General features: G+C 40.4%; 1 protein-coding gene across 2 annotated transcripts in view; it reads left to right on the plus strand.

Annotated features, from left to right (window-relative positions):
• Positions 1-23682, plus strand: part of pi4kab (phosphatidylinositol 4-kinase, catalytic, alpha b) — a 172062-nt gene that overhangs the window by 107776 nt on the left and 40604 nt on the right. For both annotated transcript variants that reach the window (XM_043715376.2, XM_043715377.2), the window contains 10 exons: positions 265-357; positions 1589-1748; positions 3533-3660; positions 8355-8513; positions 12707-12858; positions 13379-13486; positions 13583-13710; positions 18224-18382; positions 18873-18952; positions 21640-21833. In XM_043715376.2, coding sequence (XP_043571311.1) covers positions 265-357; positions 1589-1748; positions 3533-3660; positions 8355-8513; positions 12707-12858; positions 13379-13486; positions 13583-13710; positions 18224-18382; positions 18873-18952; positions 21640-21833 — 1361 coding nt within the window. The remainder of the gene's footprint in view (positions 1-264; positions 358-1588; positions 1749-3532; positions 3661-8354; positions 8514-12706; positions 12859-13378; positions 13487-13582; positions 13711-18223; positions 18383-18872; positions 18953-21639; positions 21834-23682) is intronic.

Raw genomic sequence — 23682 nt, forward strand, 5'->3', positions numbered from 1 at the left:
CTCATTCTCAGAAGTAATGTTGAACAGGAGTCTGAAATTTTAATGAAGGTAATTGGAATTTATATCATATTGATAGCGATGTGTTATCTACAGGCTAACATTTGGATGAAAAATCAGAATTATGTTCTTCTCCAGAATTGTCACAGGAGTTTCAAAATTTGAAAACATAGGTTGTTTTCTGTCTGTAAATGTTTTCAATTTTCATCTCCCGTTTGAAGCACTTTACAGCAAGACTGTTTTACATGTTTATGCATTACTCTGCAGGCAACCCAACTAACTGAAAGACCTGCTTGTGTGAAGAAGGACTACTCTAGCTTTATGTCCTCCCTCAATCTACGCAATCGCTCTGCAGGAGAGGTAAATCATTCATTTAAAACTATTCCTTTATCATCTTCTTTCTTTCTTATTCTTAATTTTTGGAATTACAATCAAGGAAATCTACCTGTTTCCTGCGCTCTGCAAATGTTGTACTTAAACCTCTGTGAGGATAGCCCAGAAACAAATAAAGGAATAAGTTGTGTTATTGATGATGTTTCACCATAGTTCAAGATGGCCTAAAGTGGGTTTAATCCCGTGAAATATTTTATGTGCCAGTCACTTGTTATGATTAGATTAGATTCTCTGCAGTGTGGAAACAGGATCTTCGGCCCAACCAGTCCACACCGACCCTCTAAACAGTAACCCACCCAGACCCATTTCCCTCTGACTAATGCACCTAAATGTGGACATACAGGATGACTAGATGGTGAGGACATAGATCACGTCATGTAAAAGCAATTAAAAGGTCAGGTTTTATCAGCTTAGGCAGTATGGTTTGCTGGGCTACATCTGCACATCCAGATAGTGTTGATGAGGAATTTTTAGAATTCTCTCAGTCGAAGTTGAGTGCTTTTGTTGCCCAGAGTTACAATGTTGGTATGATCCTGCATTATGCCTATGGGTAGGAAAAGATCACATGATAGACATCAGAAGATCATGTTTGGGTATTCCTTTCTGCATCGAAGGAATGAGCAAAATTAATCTGTTTTGACTGTGCTGATTGATATGGCCAAGGTCCTGGTAGAAATTTGCTTTGAATGATGCTAGTGGATTGTTCACCCTATCTAAGCAGCCAGATATGTTCTCAGTTTAGCATCCTGTTGGAAAGATTGCATCTTTGACAACATGGCACTACCATTGGCATTGCACTATTTTAGCTAGGTTATATGCCCTGGTCCCGTAGTGAGACTTGAATACTCCAGCATCTGGCTTGGCGGGCGTGCACTAGACTGGACCTATCTAACTGACATGTTCTCCTCAAGCATGTGGAAAGACAGGAGCAGGCATGCTATGCCCTGTCGTATACCAGCACCTTCCGAAAGAAAAGCAGGAATCCTTTAATTCAGAAAAAGAGACAATGGTAAGGTGAAACCAGGAAAAAATTGTAATTTACTCTAAAACTTTGCTAGAATTGTGTAATTGTGACTTGAGTAGTCCAAAGCTATTTTGCTGTATTTGAGTGATGATTTTATTTCCTGTCATGAGGGATGTACATTTGCCACCTGTACAATATTTTGGGGTACTTCAGTTTTTTTTTTCCTCTCCACAGGTTGCAGGCATGATACATTTCTCTGAAGCAACTGGTCGACAGCAGTCCGACCTGAACAAAGTTATGATTAAAAAACTTAATGATGCGCTGGAATCAGCTGAGAGTGAGGCTTGCACACAATCCATGTTTAACCTTACTGCTTTGCTTATCAGCAGCAAAGGTGAGGGATACAACACTGAAATACATCCTACCTTACAAAAAATTATAGGCTGCATTGCATAACATGACCTGTGTCATAAGTAATAAGTCATATTAAAATTGACCTTTGAATTGGCAAGGCACTTTATTTTACAGTAACTGAGTGCTTGATAATTGAATTGTTGATGTCAAAAGAGTGAACTTGTTGGAAGTTTAGCAGTACTAAACCCTAGTGTGAATGTTTTGTACCTCCTCAGTGAAGATCACCTAATTTACTTTTAGCTTAAGTCAAGCTATTCCTTAGAATGTCCTGTGGCATCGAACAAAAAGCTAACCACATAAAGCTTTATTGTAGCACTTTATAGTTAAAAATGCTCATCCTTCATCCCCACCTGTTCTGTTATGGAGTATCTAATGCAGGATGAGATATGTTTTAAATAAATTAACTGGGAGAACTTGGATGTGAATATGGGATAAATGATTAGTAAGTTTACAGGTGAGGCCAACATTGATGGTGTCGTGGACAGTGAAGAAGTTTACCTTGAGAGTACAATGGGACCTCGATCAGATGGGCTGAGGAGTGACAGATGGAGTTAAATTGAGATTAATGTGAGGTGCTGCATTTTGGTAAGGCAAGTCAAGGCAAGACGTATACACTTAATGGTGATGTCCTGGGGAGTGTTGCTGAACAAAAAGATTTTAAGGTATAGGTTCACAGTTCCTCGTAATTGGAATCGCAGATGGACAGGTTAGTGAAAAAAGCACTTGGTACATTTGCCTGTATTGGTCAGTACATTGAGTATAGGAATTGGGAGGTCATATTGCAGCTGTACAGGAAATTGCTGTAGGAAAGATGCTGTGAAACTTGAAAGGATTCAGAAAAGATTTACAAGGATGTTGCCAGGGTTGGAGGATTTGAGCTATAGGGAGAGGCTGAATAGGTTGGGGCTATTTTCCCTGGAGCACTGGAGGCTGAGGGGAGACCTTATAGAAGTTTATAAAATCATGAGGAGCATTTTTAGGGTGCATAGTGAAGGTCTTTTACCTAGAGTAGGGGAATCCAAAACTAGAGGGTATATGTTCAGGATGAGAAGGGAAAAATTTAACAGGGACCTAAGGGGTGTAACTTTCTCTCACAGGGTGGTAGTGTGTTTGGAATGACCTGTCAGAGGAAGTGGTGGAGGCTGGTACAATTACAAAATTTAAAAGGCATCTGGATAGGTATATGAATAGGAAGGGTTTGGAGGGATATGGGCGAAATGCTGGCAAATGGGACTAGAATAATTTAGGATATGGAAGAGTCGACATGGAAGAGTTGGACCGAAGGGTCTGTTTCTGTGCTGTACATCTCTCTGACTCGGCGAGTTGAAAATAAGCCCCAAAATGTGATATTTTATTTCTATGCAAGAAGAATTTTGTTTTTAAAGACAGTGCATATGTTCCAACTGGAGCGCCAGATTGTTCCATGTGTACATCAGCAAGACCCTTCAAGCTGACTATTTTAATTATTTAACAGTATATCTGTACAATGGATGATGTTTCAGTAGTGATGTACTGCATCTCTTAAGTTCAGTTTGAACAGATGCTGACATTTAGTAGGCCTTATAATTTGTTAGCCGTTTTATTTGCAATATAAGTCAAGCTGAAGGTTTTTGATCAATAATTGCACCCGACTCTGGATCCTTAATTTTAAAGCTCCATCGTTTATCACTAATACTTGAGATTGTTTAACTCTTTTAGCTGTTTAAATGAATAATTATGCACATTCATGTAAAGCATTCATTTTCTTTTCTGGTCCTGATACAGTTTGTGACCCTCAACTCCTCCATCATCTGTGCTGGGCTCCTCTGCGTATGTTTACAGCATTGGGCATGGAAACTGCTGTGGCTTGTTGGGAATGGCTGCTGGCTGCAAAGAATGGCATAGAGGTTCCAGTAAGTATTATGCCGTCAATTAATGTCGTTATTTAAAAGCACGTCACAAAAATCAATCCCTCATTGTTCTATACCATTCGCTGTCATTCAGGCAAGCAAAGTGCAACTCTGTCTTCTTGCAAGAATTTTAGTTTGAACATTGCAAAACGATGTTACTCAGTGCTACACTTTCAGTGGGCGAGATTGAATTTTGGAAATGCAGCAATCTGGCCATGATCTGTAGCTGCATGTTGAATTATAGCTAGTTCTACACTGACAGTGTGGTTAACTCACAAGGCAGAGAGGAGAAGTTAGTGAGTTGCCTTTGAGCAGTCATCGCGATATTTATTTTTTGACTTTTTGAACATTTCAGATTGAATTGATTTTTAGAATGCATTTATCCTTGTTTCTCTGAACGCTTGTGATTTTGTTAGGATGCCAGCAATAAGAATAGCAGAACTATTTTATAAAGATTTAATCTGAAATGCTGGATTTAGAAAAAGATCATCATATTTTGTCTTTGATCCATTAAGATTTTTTCATTTGGTAATTATAGTAGATTAGGAGAAAGTGAGGCCTGCAGATACTGGAGATCAGTCGCAGAAAAGTGTGGCGCTAGAAAAGCACAGCAGGACAGGCAGCATCTGAGGAGCACTTTTTGCATATTTCTGATGAAGGGCTAATGCGCAAAATGTCAATCCTCTTGCTCCTCAGATGCTACCTGACCTCCTGAGCATTTCCAGTGCCACACTTTTCGACTGAAGTTATAATAGATGTTTGCTACAGAAAGGCTTAGAATATTTATTAGAATTAGAATCCCTACAGTATGCAAACAGGCCCTTCGGCCCAACAAATCCACACCAACCCTCCAAAGAGTAACTCACCCAGACCCATTCTCCTACCCTATATTTACCCCTGACTAATGCACCTAACCTATACATCCCTATGGGCAAGTTAGAATGACCAATCCACCTGACCTGCACATCTTTGGACTATGGGAGGAAACCCACGCAGACACAGGGAGAACATGCAAACACCACACAGACAGTCACCCGAGGCTGGAATCGAACGTGGGTCCCTGGTGTTGTGAGGCAGCAGGACTAACCACTGAGCCACCGTGCCACATAAAATTAATAAAATGTTGATTCATTATTTGAAGCTGTGGGACTAGTTCTCTGACATGGTAAATGAAGGCACAATCATTCAATCATTAGTAACCAGAAAATTCCTGATTTGATCTGTAGTTGAGTTGATTTTGCTCCTCCAGGGCTGGAAAGGGTTGTGGGTGGGGTGGGGGGTGGGAAGTGGGTGGAAAGCTGACTACTTAGGAGTTGTCGAATCATGCAGCATAGAAAAAGAGGCCCTTCAGCCCATCATGTCTATGCTGACTAACAAATAATAAACTATACTAATTCCATTGACCAGCACTTGGTCTTTAGCCTACTGTGCCCTGGCATTTTAACTACTCCAGTTGTTTCTTAAATGTTGTGAGAGCAATTGTCTTCGCCACTGCCAGGAACACGATCCATTATATCTATCAGCCTCTGGGTGAAAAAGGGTTTCTTCAGATCTCCTCTGAACTACCTACTCCTCACTTTAAATTTATGCCCTCTAGTTTTAGACATGTCTGCTGTGGGGAAGAGATTCTCATGATCTGCTCTGCCTATGCCTCTCCTAATTTCATATCCCTCAATCAGATCCTGCTCAACCTACTCTGCTCCAGGGAACATAAACCCAGCCTGTCCAGGCCATCCTCATAACTGAGTCTGTTCATCCCAGGAGGCATCCTGGTGCAGCTCCTCTGCATCTTCTCCAGTGAATCCTGTCCTTCTGATAGTGGGGAGAAAGTGAGGACTGCAGATGCTGGAGATCAGAGTCGAAACATGTGGCAATGGAAAGGCAAAGTAGGTCAGACAGCATCTGAAGAGCAGGAGAGTCGAATCAATGTTTTGGGTATAAGGCCTTCATCAGGAATAGTGTGGTGACCAGAACTGCACAGAGTACGCCATCAGTGGCCTAACCAATGTTTTATCAAGTTGTAATCTATGCTGGCTAATGAAAACAAGCATTCCATATGCCCTCTTCACCACACTGTCTACCTGTGCTGACACCACCAGGGATCTGTGAACTTATATACCAAGATCTCCATGTGCTTCAGTACTCCCTAGGGACCTATCATTCCTTATGTAAATCCTTCCAATATTAGACCGCCCAAAATGCATCACCTTGCACTTATCAGGATTAAATTTCAACTGCCATTGCTCTGCCCAATTTACTAAGTGATCAACATCAAACTGTAAACTGAGACCACCTTACCTTCAACAACACCACTAATTTTGTGCCATCTCTCAACTACCTTCACATCCAAGGTGTTAATGTACATAACAAACAGCAAGGATCCCAGTCCCTATTGCTGAGTGTTTTCAAGTGACTCCACATGTTCGGTGAGGTCACATTTCTACTATGGTGCCCTGCATGAATTACAACAAGTTTGGAGGAGAAAGAGGAAAAGGGTATATTTCATAATTTCAGACCATTTCTGCTTCAGTGCTTTGTATGCACGTCTTTTCAGGGTCAGTGTGCAACAGCCACATTTTCATCAATATGAATGTCCCACACAGAGCAGAAACTGCTATTTGTGAAGGCCTTATGCGTAGTTTCAAATGACTGTCATTTTATTTTGTAAACAAAATACTGTGGATACTGGAGGCTCACAGAGCATATGGATGCTTAAACCCCTAGTTAAGAAGGGAGGGAGACAGAAAACAGGAAACTATAGGCCAGTTAGCCTGACTTTGGTCATTGGTAAGATTTTAAAGTCCATTATTAAGGATGAGATTGTGGAGTACAGAGAAAGGACAAAGGCGGGGGGTGTTTTGTTCAGATAACCGATGCCATAGATAACATAGTTAGCCAAGCATTGCGACCTTGCAATCTTGTTCAGATAATTCAAAATTTGTTTAATTGAATGCCGAATACTCTAAGTTCCTCTGTATCTGGAAGTGCGTGATAAAATGGAGCAAAGTCAGCACAGCTTCTGAAAGGGAGATCATGTCTGACAAATCTGTTGGAAGCCTTTGAGGTGGTAACAAGCAAGTGAAACAAAGGAGAGCCAGTCGACTCTATCTGTTTGGATTTGCAGAAGGTCTTAGACAAGGTGCAGCACAGGAGGCTGCTAACTGAAATAAGAGTCCATGATGTTAGGGGCAATGATAGAGGACTGGCTGACTGGCAGAAGGCAGAGAGTTAGGATTTCGAGATCTTTTTCAGGTTGGCAGCTAGTGACTCGTAGCCTTCTGCAAAGGTTAGCGTTGGGACCACAACTGTTCATGTTATACGTTAACGATCTGGACAAAGGAGCTGAGGGCATTGTTGCCATGTTTACAGATGACAAAAAGATAGGTAGAGGGAGAGGTTGTGGAAGTGTGGAGGCTGCAGAAGGACTTGAACAAACTAAGGGGGTTGGCAAAGAAGTGGCAGGTGGAACACTGGGAAAATGAGAGGTTATGCACTTCAGTTGGAAGAATAGAGGTGTAGTCTATTTTCTAAACACAGAAAGGCTTCAGAATTCTGAAGCACAAAGGGACTTGGGAGCCCTAGTTCAGGGTTCTCTTAAGGTTAACATGCAGGTTCAGTTGGCAGTTAGGAAGGCAAATGTTAGCATTGATCTCAACAGGACTAAACTACAGGAGCAGGGATGTACTGCTGAGGCTGTATAAAGCTCTGGTCAGACTGCAGTTGGAATATTGTGAGCAGTTTTGGGTCCCATACCACAGGAATAACATGCTGTATTGGAGGGAGTCCAAAGGAGGTTTACAAGAATGATCCTGGGGATGAGGGGCTTGTTGTGAGGAGCGGTTAAGGACCCTGAGTCGTTACAGGATGGAGTTTCGAAGGGTTATGGGATGGGGGGGTGGGTTTTGATTGAAGCTTACAGAATACTGAGAGGCCTGGATGGAGTGGACGTGGTGAAGGTGTTTCCACTCGTAGGCGAGACTAGAGCCCGAGGGCACAGCCTCAATGAAGGGGTAACCCTTTAGAATTGTGATGAGGAGGAATTTTGCTACCTCGAGGGTGGTGAATCTGTGGAACTCAGGGCTACAGGCCCTGTGGAGGCCATGTCATTGAGAGTTTCTTAGTCATTGGTAAGGGGATCAAAGGTCACGGGAGAAGGCAGGTGAATGGGGTTGAGAAATATATCAGCCATGATCAAATGGCAGAGGAGATGCAATGGGCTGAATGACTAATTTTGCTGTTATGGTCTTATTGTTGAAATCTGAAACAAACATGAAACCTTCTGGGGAAAAAAGAGAGTTCTTGGAACCATTGTTGATTGTAGGAAAAACCCATCTGGTTCATTAATATCTTTTCGGGAAGAAAACTGCTATCCAACCTGGTTTGGCCTCATTATGACTCCAGAGCCAGAGCAATTAGGGATGGGAGCAAAAGCTTGGTCAGCCAGCAACACAGATGTCCTGGAAATGAATATTTAAAAAGTCAAATAAGACTCTTCAGTTTTGATGTAAACTCTGTTTCCCTCTCCATTGATGCTGCCACACTGACCGACTGAATTTCTGCAGTATTTTCTGTGTTTGTGACCAATTTTGTTTGACAACTAATGAAAAAGTTTTTGATCTTAAATGCGACCATCTTTTTCATCAATTGTTCTTTATTTATTGATTGCAAGAAGAAACAGCTGTTGTTACCTTTTGCAGTTTATGCGTGAAATGGTTGGAGCCTGGCAGATGACAGTGCAACAGAAGATTGGTCTTTTCTCAGAAGACAAGAAAGAAGCAGATCCTTTGGCAGCTTCAGAGCAGAGCCAGCCCAAACCCTGTCCCCCAGAAGTTACACCCCACCACATCTGGATAGAGGCAAGTGTATGGCATTTAGAAGAATTTGGGGTATTTTGTAGAAACCTATAAAATTTCTCACAAGGTAAATGCAAGAAGCATGTTCCCAATGACTGGAAAGTCCAGAATCAGGGGCACAGTCTAAGGTTATGTAGTAAGCCATTTATTACTGAAATTAGGTCTTCACCCTGAGAGTCATGTGTCTGTGAAGCTCAATGCCATAGAAGGTGGTAAGGCCAAAGTATTGAATGTTTTGAGGAAGGAGTCAGATTTAATTCTTAGAGTTAAAGGGGTTTAATCGTATGGGGGAGAAAGCAGGAACAGGGGACTGAGTTGGATGATCAGCCACGATCATATTGAATGGTGGAGCAGGCTCGAAGGGCCGAATGGCCTTCTCCTGCTCCTATTTTCTGCCCTCTGTCCTGCAATACTCAGTGAAAATGAGAAGGTGCTTGTAAGCCATTTTGGCTCATAAACTGACCTTAGTATTATAGCATTTTCTAATTCTTGAGTATTCAGTACAAGTATGATCTAAAATTGTCAATATTTGCTTAAAACACTCCCAGAATAATATAAAGGCTAAATAATATAAATGATAATCTGAGGCAGATGGGCACTTTTCATTACCAGTAGTGACCGTGTTAAGGCCTTTCATGAGTCTTCGCAATATGCGGTGAGATGATTGAATCAGGTTAACCATTATCCCTCAGGATGGCTTAGATGTGCTATATTTCAGAATCAGGTTTGCACAATGAACAAATAGTTCAGCATCTAATTATGAGATTGCTCACAAGATCATTCTTAAAACATGTGAAACTGTGCGTTCCCAGTGTGAATATTGACTAGTGTAAGTAGATTTGGGGTTGTCAGCAGTAGGAACACTCTTGGCTCATTTAATACACTCAGAGTCCTACAGCGTAGAGATAGGCCCTTTGGCCCAAACTGGTGTGGGGTGACCTTATAGAGGTTTACAAAATTATGAGGGGCATGGATAGGATAAATAGACTAAGTCTTTTCCCTGGGGTCGGGGAGTCCGGAACTAGAGGGCATAGGTGTAGGGTGAGAGGGGAAAGATATAAAAGAGACCTAAGGGGCAATTTTTTTCACATCGAGGGTGGTACGTGTATGGAATGAGCTGCCAGAGGAAGTGGTGGAGGCTGGTACAATTGCAGCATTTAAGAGGCATTTGGATGGGAATATGAACAGGAAGGGTTTGGAGGGATATGGGCCGGGTGCTGGCAGGTGGGACTAGATTGGGTTTGGATATCTGGTCAGCATGGATAGGTTGGACCGAATGATCTGTTTCCATGCTGTACGTCTCTATGACTATGACTCTATGGTCCATGCCGACCAAAATGTCCATCCATTCTAACCCCATTTCCCTGCACTTGGCCCATATCCTTCTAATCCTTTACTATACATGTATTTGTCCAAATGCCTTTTAAATGTTGTTCATGTATTCTCCTCAACCACTTCTGACAGTTCATTCCAAAAAAGTTCCCTTTTATTCTTTCCCTTCTAACCTTAAACTGATGACCTCTAGTGATTCCCCAACCCTGGGAAAAAGACTGAGTACATTCACCCTACCCATGCCTCTCTATAAAATTCCTCCTCTCAGTCTCCTACGCTCTAAAGTAAAAAAAGTCTTAACTTGACCAACCCCTCCCTATAACTCACACCCTTGAGTCCGGGCAACATCCTTGTAAATTTCTTCTGCACTCTTTCCAGTTTAATAACATCCTTCCTATAGCAAAGTGACCAAAACTGAACACAATACTCCAAATGTAGCCTCACCAACGTACTGTACAACTGCAACACAACTTCACAACTTCTATACTCAGTGCCTTGACTGATGAAGGCCAGTGTGCCAAAAGCCTCCTTCACTGCCTTGTCTACCTATGACTCGACTTTTAGGGAACTGTGCACCTGGACTCCAAGGTCCCTCTTGGTTCCACTACACACCTTGAGGCCCTACCATGCACCACGAAACACCTACTTTGACTTGACTTTGCAAAATGCAAGACCTCACACTTTTCTATATTAAACTCTATTTGCCTTTTCTCAGCCCACTTCCCCAGTTGATCAAGGTCCTGCTGCAATTTCTGATAACCTCCCTCTTTGTTTACAATACCTCCTATTTTAGTGTCATCTGCAAACTTACTAATCACCCTTTGCACCTTCTCATCCAAATCATTGATATAGATAACAAGCAGCAATGGGCCCAGCACTGACTCCTGAGGCACTTCACTGGTCACAGCTCTCCAGTCCAACAAGCATTCTTCCACTATTACCCTCAGCTTCCTAACAACAAGCCAGTTGTGTATCCAATTTGCCTTGTGATCTAACCTTCCAGAACAAACTGCCATGTGGAACCTTATCAAAGGCCTTACTGAAATCCATATAGACCACGTCTATTGCCCTGCCCTTGTCAACCTTCCTGGTCACTTCATCAAAAAACCCTGACAAGTTTGTGAAGCATGATCTCCCACACACAAAGCCATGCTCATGACTCCTAACCAAACCCTGTCTTTCCAAATGCATGTATATTTTGTCTTTCAGAATCTTCTTAAGTAACTTCCCTACCACAGATGTTAGGCTGACTGGTCTATAGTTCCCACGTTTCCAAAGATGAGTACATCGGGGAAAAGGAGCTAATTGACAGTCCCATTTCAAATGTGTCATGAGCTCAGGATGAAGGGAAGGATGTTCTTACATGCAGTTGAGGATCCAGCTATAGGAAATGTATAGTTTACATACTGTAAAAATATACCAAGGGTAATGTGTGTTGTTCTATTAAAGGATTGTTTCTCATAGAATGCATCAACAACATTTGTGAGAGCTGATTCTAATGGGGATCCCATGGCGACAGCATTTATTTTGGGCATACTTGCTCCTTAGTGTCATTGAAAAAGATCTGCATGAGTTGCTGAGATCATTAGTTCAATGAATGTGGATTCATGCAACATTGGCAGGTCTGGATTACCATGATATAATGCTGCACTGTTGATGTTTATGGCTTTTCCTTTCGCGGCTACATTGGTGAATAGGCTAGCAACGTCAAAAGTGCACACGGGCTCTACATAGTTATTGAAGTGGAAATCCTGTATGATATTTGCAAATGTGAAGGAATCCTTCACCTTGTAAGTGGAAAACATGTTTAAAATTAGTTGAAGCAATTCAGCCAACCATTCTATCAGCTCTTGTTGTGTAGAGCCAGCCATAGATAAGGGACATCACATTCACATGTTTAGGTAGCCCATGCATACCCAGAATTCGGTGAGTTGTGAGGATGAACACGATCACAGATATCTCCCACTTTTTTTTAAGCTTGATTTCATGTATGGCTATGCTGAGCAGCAGGTTCATTGGATTCAAACTTGAACCTGTCATTAAGAAATGCATGCGTTTTGTTGATATAGTCATGTTTGTTAAGCATGACAATTTTAGTCCCTTTGGCAGGTTTAGTAATATGCATGTCTAAGTTGCCCTTGAGACCCCTCAACGCTGCCAGGTTTTCACATTGCCCATGAAAATTGGATAACCCATTTGCATGCACTAGATCAGATAGGCAAACCTTCAACAATTCACCATCTTCATTGGGAACTGGTTTGTAGAGGGATACCTGGAGTTCAACTCAGAAAATGTCTGTCCTGAATGTGAGATGAAAGCACATAAAACTGAAGCCACGACGGAGGGCAGACTCCTCACTTTCAGACTGGTATTTGGTCAGAGAGATTTATGAAGAGCTTAATGACATCATTCTGCTGACAACTAATTTAGGATTCAGTCAGTTCATAATGTGGTGCACTTGTGTTTGCTAGAAGCTCCATATGTTAATACACTGAGCCCTGTTCTTTGCAGGGGGATATAGTATATACGTACACAGCTCCTACTCCAACTCCAAACAAGACCAGCCATTCACTTATTCATTTCTCAGGGTAGTACCCCGACCAGTCAGACTCAATCAACATAAGATTTAAACAAAGCTGGCAATTGATTGCGAATCAGCATTAGTGGTTGCATTGTAAGTCTTGTTGTATCATTTTGAACAGCGCATCCATTTATTTTTCAAACAAGCTCACTTTTGCCTCTGTCATCTGAAAGGGAAAACCATTGCAAAGATGTGTGCTGAATGCATTGAATCCAATGAGCTGATCTGGCCTTTACCTTATGATTGCTAAAAGTACATGTATTACGTGTGCTTTTCTGTTTAGTTCCTGCTGCAAAGGTTTGAGATTGCAAAGTACTGCAGTGCAGACCAAGTGGAGATCTTCGGTAGTCTGCTGCAGCGTTCTCTCTCCTTAAATGTTGGAGGATCCAAAGGAAGTTTGAACAGACACGTTGCAGCCATTGGGCCAAGATTCAAGTAAGTGCAGTGTGACTACAGTGGAAATTGCATCAATGATCATGACGATCGTGTGTACTTCAAAATGTATGATGGAAAAGATCTTATGGTTGAAATTAGCAGATCTGTTCTCTTCCCTAGAAAATGCTGGAGGCTGTGTGATTGAATTTATTCAAGGCAAGCTTATATAAATTTTTGATAGGCAGAGGCGTCAGACAGACTTGGGGCCCAATTGGCCTACCCTTGCTGCTAAGCCCTTTATTTACAGTATTCTGCTGATGCTGTGCGCTAGTTGGCAAATGATAACAGTAATGAATGGCATAACCTCATTAGGCTGAGTCTCCCCTTTCCTTCAGACCTTGTGGAGACCTTTCGCCACCTGCTTGGTACCTTCTCTAATGACTTTTTCACACAGGGCTGCCACAGGGGAGGGCAAATGGGATCAAAATTACTGTAAATTTTCATTAACGTCAGTGCAATTTCCACCATCATCTCACTACAATTTCAAGCGATCTAACTGCTTTTGTTTTTGTCACTCCAGGTTACTGACTCTCGGTCTTGCATTGTTGCATGCTGATGTTATTTCCAATGCAACAATTCGGAATGTGCTGAGGGAGAAAGTCTATTCCACTGCCTTTGACTATTTCAGGTAAACACTATCATATTGTTCAAGTGCAAAATCCGTGCCTTTATTTTCTGTGCAGTCGCACAAACATTTCAGTTTACTTTTGATTAATTATTTCAGTGTTGCACCAAAGTATCCCACGCAAGAGGAGAAGAGACTGCGTGAAGATATCAGCATTATGATCAAGTTTTGGACAGCCATGTTCTCTGATAAGAAGTACCTTAATGCAAACCAACTTGTCCCTCCTGGTAAAGTTGTCCTCCTTGTCAAAACCTTGTTAAATGAATGGAAGGGGGCTCTATTTTTTTTCCCCCACATGTCAAATGGAGACTGGGAAGACCTATCTGGCATAAGTATCTAAATTTTCAAAGGATGCTTGGAGCAGGTTAAGGGATGTCATGTTGAAAATGTTGCTAACTTTATTGGACACTGGGAAATTAGTCACGTGGAAGAAAAGTTCAGGCAGTGGTTAGGGTATTTAAGTATACGTTTAGTCTGGAACTGTAGTTACCCTATGAAGCTGCCTAGATTTATTTTAAGATTAATTGAAGTATATATGTATAGATGTTTATTTAGACTATAATTATGCATACAGCTTCTTTCTATATTGGATGAATTGAATAAATTCTGTATGACCTTTCTATTATTAAAAGAGAAAGTAAAGGCAAAAGCACATTGAAGTTTTAACCATTTAAGCAAATTCTTCTTCGTAGCAGAGGCTTTAAATGACACGAAGTTGCACAGTTGAAGTGTTGCTTTTGTTGAAATGTAAGCACATCGCTAAAGTCCAAGTCCAATTACAGGACCTATTAAAACATAGAATAAGAAAGGATTATTGGATATGTCAAAGCCATTGCTCCTCCAGACTATGTGAAATCTAGTCTATCAATGGATGTAGGTTTGCTCGCTGAGCTGGAAGGTTCATTTCCAGATGTTTCATCACCCTGCTAGGTAACATCTTCAGTGGGCCTCCAGGTGAAGCACTGCTGCTGGTTCCTGCTTTCTACTTATATGTTTGGCTTTCTTTGGGTTGGTGATGTCACTTCCTGTTCTTTTTCTCAGGGGGTGGTGGATGGGGTCTAACTCAATGTGTTTGTTGATAGAGTTCCAGTTGGAATGCCATGCTTCTAGGAATTCTCATGCGTGTCTCTGTTTGGCTTGTCCTAAGATGGATGTGTTGTCCCAGTTGAAGTGGTGTCCGTCCTTATCTGTATGTAAGGATACTAGTGAGAGAGGGTCATGTCATTTTGTGGCTAGCTGGAGTTCATGTATCCTGGTGGCTAGTTTTCTGCCGGTTTGTCCAACGTAGTGTTTGTTACAGTTCTTACATGGTATTTTGTAAATTACGTTAGTTTTGCTTGTCTGTATAGGGTCTTTCAAGTTCATTAGCTGCTGTTTTAGTGTGTTGGTGGGCTATGATAATGTCAAGGGGTCTGAGTAGTCTGGCAGTCATTTCTGAGATGGAACCCATTTTTTTTGAATACGCGGTATGGGTAATTTTCCTCTGCTCTGCGTAGTTCCTCTGTGCTGCACTATGTGTTGGCTCGTTGAAATAATGTTCTGATGCAGCACACATCCTCACATCCACAAACGAAGCTGCATTTGTATTCAAAAAGAATGGGTACCCAATGAACACATTCCACCAATTTCTCAGCAACAAACCCAAACAAGCAGACAAAACACATCCAGGTATCCTAGCCACTCTCCCCTACATCGAAAACATCTCAGAAATGACTGCCAGACTACTCAGACTACTCACACTAACAAGCACTACATTGGACAAACAGGCAGAAAACTAGCCACCAGGATACATGAACTCCAACTAGCCACAAAATGACATGACCCTCTCTCACTGCTATCCTTACATACAGATAAGGAAGGACACCACTTCGACTGGGACAACACATCCATCTTAGGACAAGCCAAACAGAGACACGCATGAGAATTCCTAGAAGCATGGCATTCCAACTGGAACTCTATGAACAAACACATTGAGTTAGACCCCATTCACCACCCCCTGAGAAAAAGAACAGGAAATGACATCACCACAGGAAATGACATCATCGACCCAAAGAAAGCCAAACATATAAGTAGAAAGCAGGAACCAGCAACAGTGCTTCACCTGGAGGCCCATTGAAGATGTTACCTAGTAGGGTGACAAAACATCTGGAAATGAACCTTCCAGCTTAGCGAGCAAACTTACATCCAGAACCTCAACCTGAGCTACTAATCTTCTCAAAATTCACTGGTCTATCAATAAATGTAATAGTTGAGAAAAATTTTACAAATTTTTCCCTATCTCTAAAATTTAAGCGGCCAAATTCTATCACTTAATCAGTTGATTTCTTTGCATATCATCCTGATTCCAGCATTCACTTGTTATGTTACGTCCAATATTTGGTCATCTCTTTCTGTACTCACTTTATATCCCTTAATCTCGTTCTGATACTTTGTTGTCTTATGGTGTGGAATTATTTCCCTATAACTTCTCAATCCTTTTCTCCTCCTCAAAGATCCTCCTTAAATCCATCTTTTTGGGCAAGCTTGTGCCAATTTATCAAGTATTACTTTGCTACAGCTTCTATATTTTCCTCTGGGTCTCTATTAAGCTCCACTTGACTTCCTATACTAAGTGCGGATTTAAAGGAGCATTATTGATCATATATTCAACCAATTCTTTGATCCAGCTGTTAATCTGCACCATCGCTCTAAGTTTAAACTAAATCCTGTTAAACTGAGAGGCTTCTATCCAGCTCTCGTCTACATTCCATTGCTGCAAAATTTGAAAGAATATGAATCGTGATTGATCATCTTATTCCTCATAAATTAAATTTTGAGTGTTTCTCGTAACTGAGAGAAAATCAAGCAAGCAAATAGGTTAGTTTTTATAGTACATTGTTCCAAAGCCCCTTCAATAATGCAATTTGCATTGTATTTCTTTCCAGCCTAGTATCTTGCTATCATCAAACTTGATAAAATAGGTTGAGAATTGTCTTCTGAAATATCTCCCTTTTTCACCCAGTCTCTCTCTCCCACCCTCTCTTTATCTCTCAACCATGCTCTCTCCCTCATTGTGCTGCCCCTCCTTCACTCTGCTATCCCTTCCCTTGTAACCTGCTCCCTCCCACTCCTTTTTCATGCCTCATTTTTCCTTTTTGCCTCATCCCTTCATGCCTCATCTCTATTTCACCCTTACTCACTTCACCCTCTAATTCCATCAGATCCTGTCAACCCATTCTCCTCTCAAAGCCTCCCGTTCTCTTTTTCTATGCTTTTAGCTTTCATTATGTTTTATCATTCATTATTCTCTCTTTAACTTCATTAAAGCTGCATTAACGGGGAAATTGTGCCCTTAGTTTACTTCCTTCAGTGCAGATTCCTGCGTCACATGATTGTTTCCTTCTGGCAGCCTGCACATGAAACAGAGAAAAGGCAAGACATTGAGGAAACCTGCAAGGTTAAAGGAATAGCAAGGGCAAAAGTTGAAGAGGTATACAGTGGGAAACTAAGAAATAGAAGAGGAGGGAAGTATAGATGTGGGAGTGATTAAGGCTGGGTTCTCTCCCATCACGTTCAGTACATCTGTTCTGTTAAGACTAAACAAGCTCAGTATTTAAACAGCATGTCAGTCTTACACAAATAAGCCTTTCTTTTCCTCTCAAAGTTGTGATTTATTGCTAATTTTCTTTCTTCCTCAAATAATCTAATAGGTTTGAACACCTGGAATAGCCTCCTAAAAGGAAAAAAGGCTCTTGCAGTTATTTTCTTTCCTTCCATTGCTTGGCTTCATTCTTCATCTTCCTTCTCTCTATATTAATGCTAGGCTTATGCTCATCTTTTGTTTTAAGTAGTATCTCTCTAAATGCAATAGCAAGTTTCAACCCAGATTCCATGCCTGTTGCTATTTATTACCATTCTTATTCCTTTACTGACCGAAGCACCTGCTTTCATTCCTGTTCTTGGACGTAACAAGAAAGGTTTCTCAGGTTTCTACTTTGACAATTTGATTGTAAAATCCATAAGGTCTAATTTTCAGAAGATGATTGTGAGATGTACTAAATGAAGTAAAATAGCTCATTTTAACTTGAGGCAGTTTAGTGAAGGCCATTATAGTGGTACTGAAGCACTTAGTATCTAACAGTAGGAATTCAAGCAGAATTGTGTTAATGGAAAGTATCAGAATAACAGTTTCCTATTTGGATGTGAACTTGAAACCAGCCTAGAGGCTTGTATCATGTGTCACTGAGTTAATTAATCCAAGAACATTTGTTGACCCTGTTCTGTGCTGAGTTAACTCACCTCAGTCATGTGTCAGGAGACGCACTACAATACCATTCCTCATTCCTGGCCAGAAAAGACTTACCCTCCTGGCATTGTATGGTGAGGACACTGCGTTGCTCTCGTAGACTGCATATTGACCCTTGCTGTTTGGGCACACTTATCCCACTACAGTTCCCAAGGTTTTTGACATCTCCAATTCCTGAGAAATTGGTCCCCATTATAAATCATTGCCCTCAAAAGGGAAGGGAGCAGAAGTTAATATTTTCTCTTGTTGTGTATAAGGTTGTACTTGTGCAACCATAAGGAAAATCCTCAAGAAAAGACTATTTAACAGCTGGTGCTGAGCTGCCATGAAATGCTTTTCAATTGCTTTTGTTCTCTTACCTGCAATTTTGTTTGAAAAAAAGATCATTGCAGTTTTATTGTGGTACAAAGAGAACTATTGGGCATAAAGCTTACAAATGGAAAACTATTCTTCAGACAACCAGGATCCCTCTGTGAATAACCTGTCTGTTATAACTGTGGCTGATTCCCGGAGCAATCTTGATGTTGCTGTTGGAACAAGACAGCAAGCGACACAAGGCTGGATCAATACCTACCCACTGTCCAGTGGAATGTCAACTATCTCCAAAAAATCAGGTGATGTGAACAATGGAAACCTTTTAAACTACATTGGATCTGCATGTTGCCTAGTTTATGTTTCCGAGCGTTTCTGTGGCATTGTGGCTACAACATTTTTGTTTTCTCATGCTTGCTATTTGGTTATTCCGTCGTTGACTCTTTTGCATATAATGTGTGCACGGATCTTGTGTAACTTCTGTGATGACCATTCCATATGCAGAGATCATTTCCATAAATTTCATTGTTTGATTGGTAATTTGCTCCTATTCTTATCAAAGGTGACTCATTTATAAAGCGTTCAGGCAAGATATTGATTGCAGCTCACATCATGGCATCCAGAAGTATCTTTAAAAGAAGCATTGTGGCATGCAGGAAATGTTAGAATGCCTCAGATAGTCATTAATGTATTGTGATGATCTGAAATTGTATCTTGTTGATGTCCAAATTTGTACATAATATTACAGTTATTTTCATGACCTCAATGAAATTATTTATTACTTCCAATCAGGCATGTCAAAAAAGACTAATCGAGGTACTCAGTTGCACAAGTACTACATGAAACGGCGCACACTGCTGTTGTCTTTATTGGTGAGTTGTTTATTCACAGTAGTTAAGAGAAAGCTGTGCTTCACACATTCTGCTTCATTAAACTATTTCCCTTGATCATAGTTTTCCAAATAATAATGATGTGGGTTAATTAGGTTTCACTAGAGCAATGTTTAAACATATTCTAAACTCCCTGTTTGCATAAGGGTGATACTAATGAAAAAGGCCATATATCTCGTTTCTTAACAATGACTCCAAATATTCTTTCAGAGCATGCTCAGCTTTTTTTAAAACATGATTCACTTGATTAAGGAATTTATTAGTACTTTATTATGGAATCATCTCCATCTGTTCTGCATTTTGATAACTCTTTGTTTTCCTGATATTGATCTTGAACCTGGTTTAAAAAAAACATATCTAACCTTTTGGCTCTTGTCTGACTCATGCGATTCAATTAGAAGTAATTTTCCAAATTTTACTTTTCTGTATTCCTAACAATCGACTTAATATACTTAGATAATATCACCTCTCTGACACTTTTACCAGGTTTTATTTTGTCATTATTCCTGTGTAATAAATTCAGACAAGAACACAATTGGTAAAGTGGTGATCTTGGCTGTCATACTGAGAGATTTTGAAAACAACATAAATTATGCTGCAGTGTTTGAGTTTCCCATAATTACTGCTGTGCTTCTCACTTGGGCCAGTTTTTGAGAGAAGTATATCAGCTCAACATATACCACCTGTTATTGTATCAGTAATATTCAACTTCCACAAAAATGTTGAGTTTTGTAAAGAGAAACAATAATTAATGGTCAGGAGGCTTATAGGGGAAATAGAATATGGTGAGAATGTGTCACAAAGCTGCTGATTGTATACTGACATAAATGCAACAACTTACCTTTGTATAGAGTCATACAGCATGGAACCAAACCCTTTGGTCCAACCACTCCATGCCACCCATAATCCCAAATAAATTAGTCCCACCTGCCTGCTCGCCCATATCCCTCCAAACCTTCCTTCCTTCATGTATTTATCCGAATGTCTTTTAAACATTGTACATTAGTGAAATATAGTAACTGTAATATAACTATAATAAATCTTTAACTAAGCCTGCAATCCTAGGAGCAGTTGCAAGATCCATGTATTTTGCCTTTACTGCAGTAAATGACCTGAAGTGTTTCAAAAAAACATCAAGTTAACTTCGCTTGTGAGACTGTCATCAAAAACATAATATTTTAATACATATATCAGATATAATAATCCATTTTTGCTTCTATAGAAAAATGTTTGATGTATTACTATATCTTATTCCTCAACATTTGCTGTCATGACATTATTCCAACTACATGTTGGAATACCAGAGGGCAGTTCAGGATGGGTAATAAATGCGGCCTAGCTAATGGCTCCCAAAATCCTGTGAATGAATAAAAAGAAATGTTAGCTACATTTGACTTGAAGTGGAACATAATTATCCAATTAATTTAATCTGTACATGTAATTGCCTGAATAATGCTCTTTACAAACTCTCAGGAAGTAGAACGTCATGAACAGCTCTTCATACATTTTGGGCATTGTATTTTTCCAATTAGTAGAGTCACATAGTGCAGCACCAATGTGATTTGAATGGCATTATGATTTCAAGACTATTTGACTTTTAACTCTTAATTATGAAGAATTGTCTAATTGGGTAATTGTCTAATTAATTAAAAATAATACATAATTTTATATTACTCATTCACATTCATGCCTTCATGTCTGCTTGATGAATTACACTCTTCTCTCAATTCAAAGCTTCTTAATTTCCATTCTTCATTTGATCGTTTAATTTGATTTTGGATTAAAACTGGGTAAATTATCAAGAAAAGACTGTACATTTTGTGCAGGCTGGGCTCATTAGGCTCACTAATTGATAGGAAACCAGCAAGAAAACTAATTCTACATTGGGAAGGTTCAATAATTAGAGGATCCAAATTTAAGATAATTGACTAAAGAGCAAAAGCAACATATTTTTCTACACAGTGAGTTAATGTAATCTGGAATGCCCCATCAGGAAAGGCAGTGGAAACAGATTTAATAATAGTGTTCTAAAGAGAATTAAATAAGTATTTGAAAGGAAAACAGAATCTATGGTTATAGGAAAAGAACAGAGGACTGAGATTAATTAAATGTCATGACAATATACAATGGGCCCTATCACTTCCTATGCTACTTAAATTCTGTGATTCAGTAGTTACGTAAGGTTTCTGGATGAACAATTTAAAAAAGCATCTAACCATAATTTACTTTAAGGCTGTTTTTATAAAGTACCTTTCGCTGCCTCAGGATATCCCAAGCACCTGGCAGCCAATAAAGTTCTTTAGAAGTGTACTCACTGTCATAATGCAGGAAACACAGAAGCTGTGTTACACACAACGAGCGGCCACAAACCTGTCACTAGATAATCTGGTTTTAGTGATCTTGATCAAGAAATGAATATTGAATATGACTCTCGTGCTTTTTTTTGAGATAGTGGGCACAGGATCTTTCATGATCACCTGAGAGAGCAAACAGGGCTTTGGTTTAACATCTTGTCTGACCATGCAGTACTGTCTTGGCATTGGATTTCTGTGTCAGCTTGGACTCCACAATGAGACTTGAACCCACAGTCTTCTGATTCAAGCAAGAGTTCTACCCACAAGCCATGGCTAACATACCGACAAATGTTTACTTTTGTTTTTAATGTTTAGGCAAGTGAAATTGAACGACTCACCACATGGTATAACCCCCTGTCATCCCCTGAGTTGGCATTGGACCAGGCTGGAGAACTCAGCGTAGCAAACTGGCGGTCAAAGTACATCAGTCTGAATGAAAAGCAATGGAAAGATAATGTAAATCTGGCCTGGAGCATCTCACCTTACTTGGCAATAGAGCTGCCTTCCAGGTAATAAGACAGAGAATTAAAACTTTATCATTTTACATCATGTTAATTGGAAGCAGGAGTATTGCTGGATCCGAAACTGCTGCTTAATACTTTATATCAGTAGTCAGCTGGCTAATACATAAATTAAAATTGCCACATTGTTTGTATGCATTTTCTGTTGCTGTGTTCTATTTGTTCTTCACTTGCTGGGTATTGATCGAACGCTACTGGAATCCAAACACTTTCCTTCTAGGATTGTCTAATGCCATGCAGGGCAGCTCAGTGGTTAGCACTGCTGCCTCACAGCGACAGGGACTTGGTTCGATTCCAGCCTCAGGCAACTGTCTGTGTGAAGTTTGCACATTCTCTCCAGATCTGCATGGCTTTCACCTGGGTGCTCTGGTTTCCTCCCACAGTCCAAAGATATGTAGGTTAGGAAGATTGGCCATCCTAAATTGCCCCATTGTGAGCAGGGATGTATAGTTCCTTGTTCTTTTCAGTCTTCACTGAATACAAATTCATTATAGATTAAGTTGGGGTTATGTAGGACGATTCAGGACAGGACAGAAGTCTCTTTTGAGAGGATTTTATTTGTCCTCATAATGTGAAATGTATGGGCAAGGCATTTCGTGATAAAGTTGGCTATACAAAATGCCTGTGAAAGTGCTTGTCACATATATAGGAAAGCATAGAAAATAGGAGCAGGTGTAATCTTTTCAGACCACCGAGCCCACTCTACTATTCAATATCAACATGGCAAATCCTTTTGTTCAGTGCCCTACTCCTGCTGTCCTACACCCATTGTAACCTTTTAGCTTCTAGAAATATTTCTTAAATCTTTTCAGTGACTTGGTCTGTAGAGCACTCTATGGTAGGAAATTCCACAAGTTTACAACCCTCTGAGTGAAGAAATTTCACCTCAGCCCAGTTCAAAATGACCAACTCCATGCCTGAGATGATGACTCCTTATTCTGTCCCCTGCCCCTGGCCAGGGGAAACATCATTCCTGCATTCAATCTGTCAGTTCTTCTAAACTCCAGTTAATGCAGGCCCAATCAACCCAATCTGCCTTCATATGATAAGCCTGCCATACCAGGAATCAATCTGATGAACCTTTGCTGCACTCCCTCTGTAGCATGGGTATTTTTATTTAAGTAAGGTAACCAAAATTGCACACGCTACTACAGGCATGGTCTATCCCAAGGGCTGGTTCAGTTGTGGTAAGGCTTCCTCGCTGCTGAACTCAAGCCCTCTTGCAATAAAAGCCAACGTACCATTTGCGTTCCTAACTGCTTGCTGCATTTTTGCTTTCAGTGACCTAAGTACAAGGACATCCAAATCTGTTTGTACATCAAACCTTTTCAATCAATCACCATTTAAATAATCATCTGTGTTTCATTTTTCCTCACATAGTGGGCAATTCTACACTTATCCCTGTTAAACTTCATCTGCCATATATATGCCCACACACTCAACTTGCTGAAATCACCCTGAAGCCTCTTCACTTCCTACTTACCACTTTCAACCCCATCTAATTTTATGTCATCAGCAAGAATGAAGTGTTACATTAACCACATCATTGATATACGTTGTGAAGAGTTGAAGCCCAAGCACTGATTCCTCCTCTGTTCCATTTGTGCATCTCACTCTGAAAACAGCTCACTTATTCTTACACTGTTTCTTTTCTGCTAACCAATTCTCATTCCGTTCCAGTACGTTATCGCCAATCCCTTGTGTTTTGATTTTGCACACTTCTCTCTCATGTGGAACTTCGTCAACAGACCTTTCTAAAACTCCAAATACACCACATCCACTGGCTCTCCCCCATCTGTTCTCCTAGTTTTGTTCTCAAATAAACTGGAGTGGGTTT

The sequence above is a fragment of the Chiloscyllium plagiosum genome, unplaced genomic scaffold, assembly GCF_037043375.1.
Source record: "Chiloscyllium plagiosum isolate Xiang-an unplaced genomic scaffold, Cpla_swu_hap1 HiC_scaffold_24, whole genome shotgun sequence".
NCBI lineage: Eukaryota > Metazoa > Chordata > Chondrichthyes > Orectolobiformes > Hemiscylliidae > Chiloscyllium > Chiloscyllium plagiosum.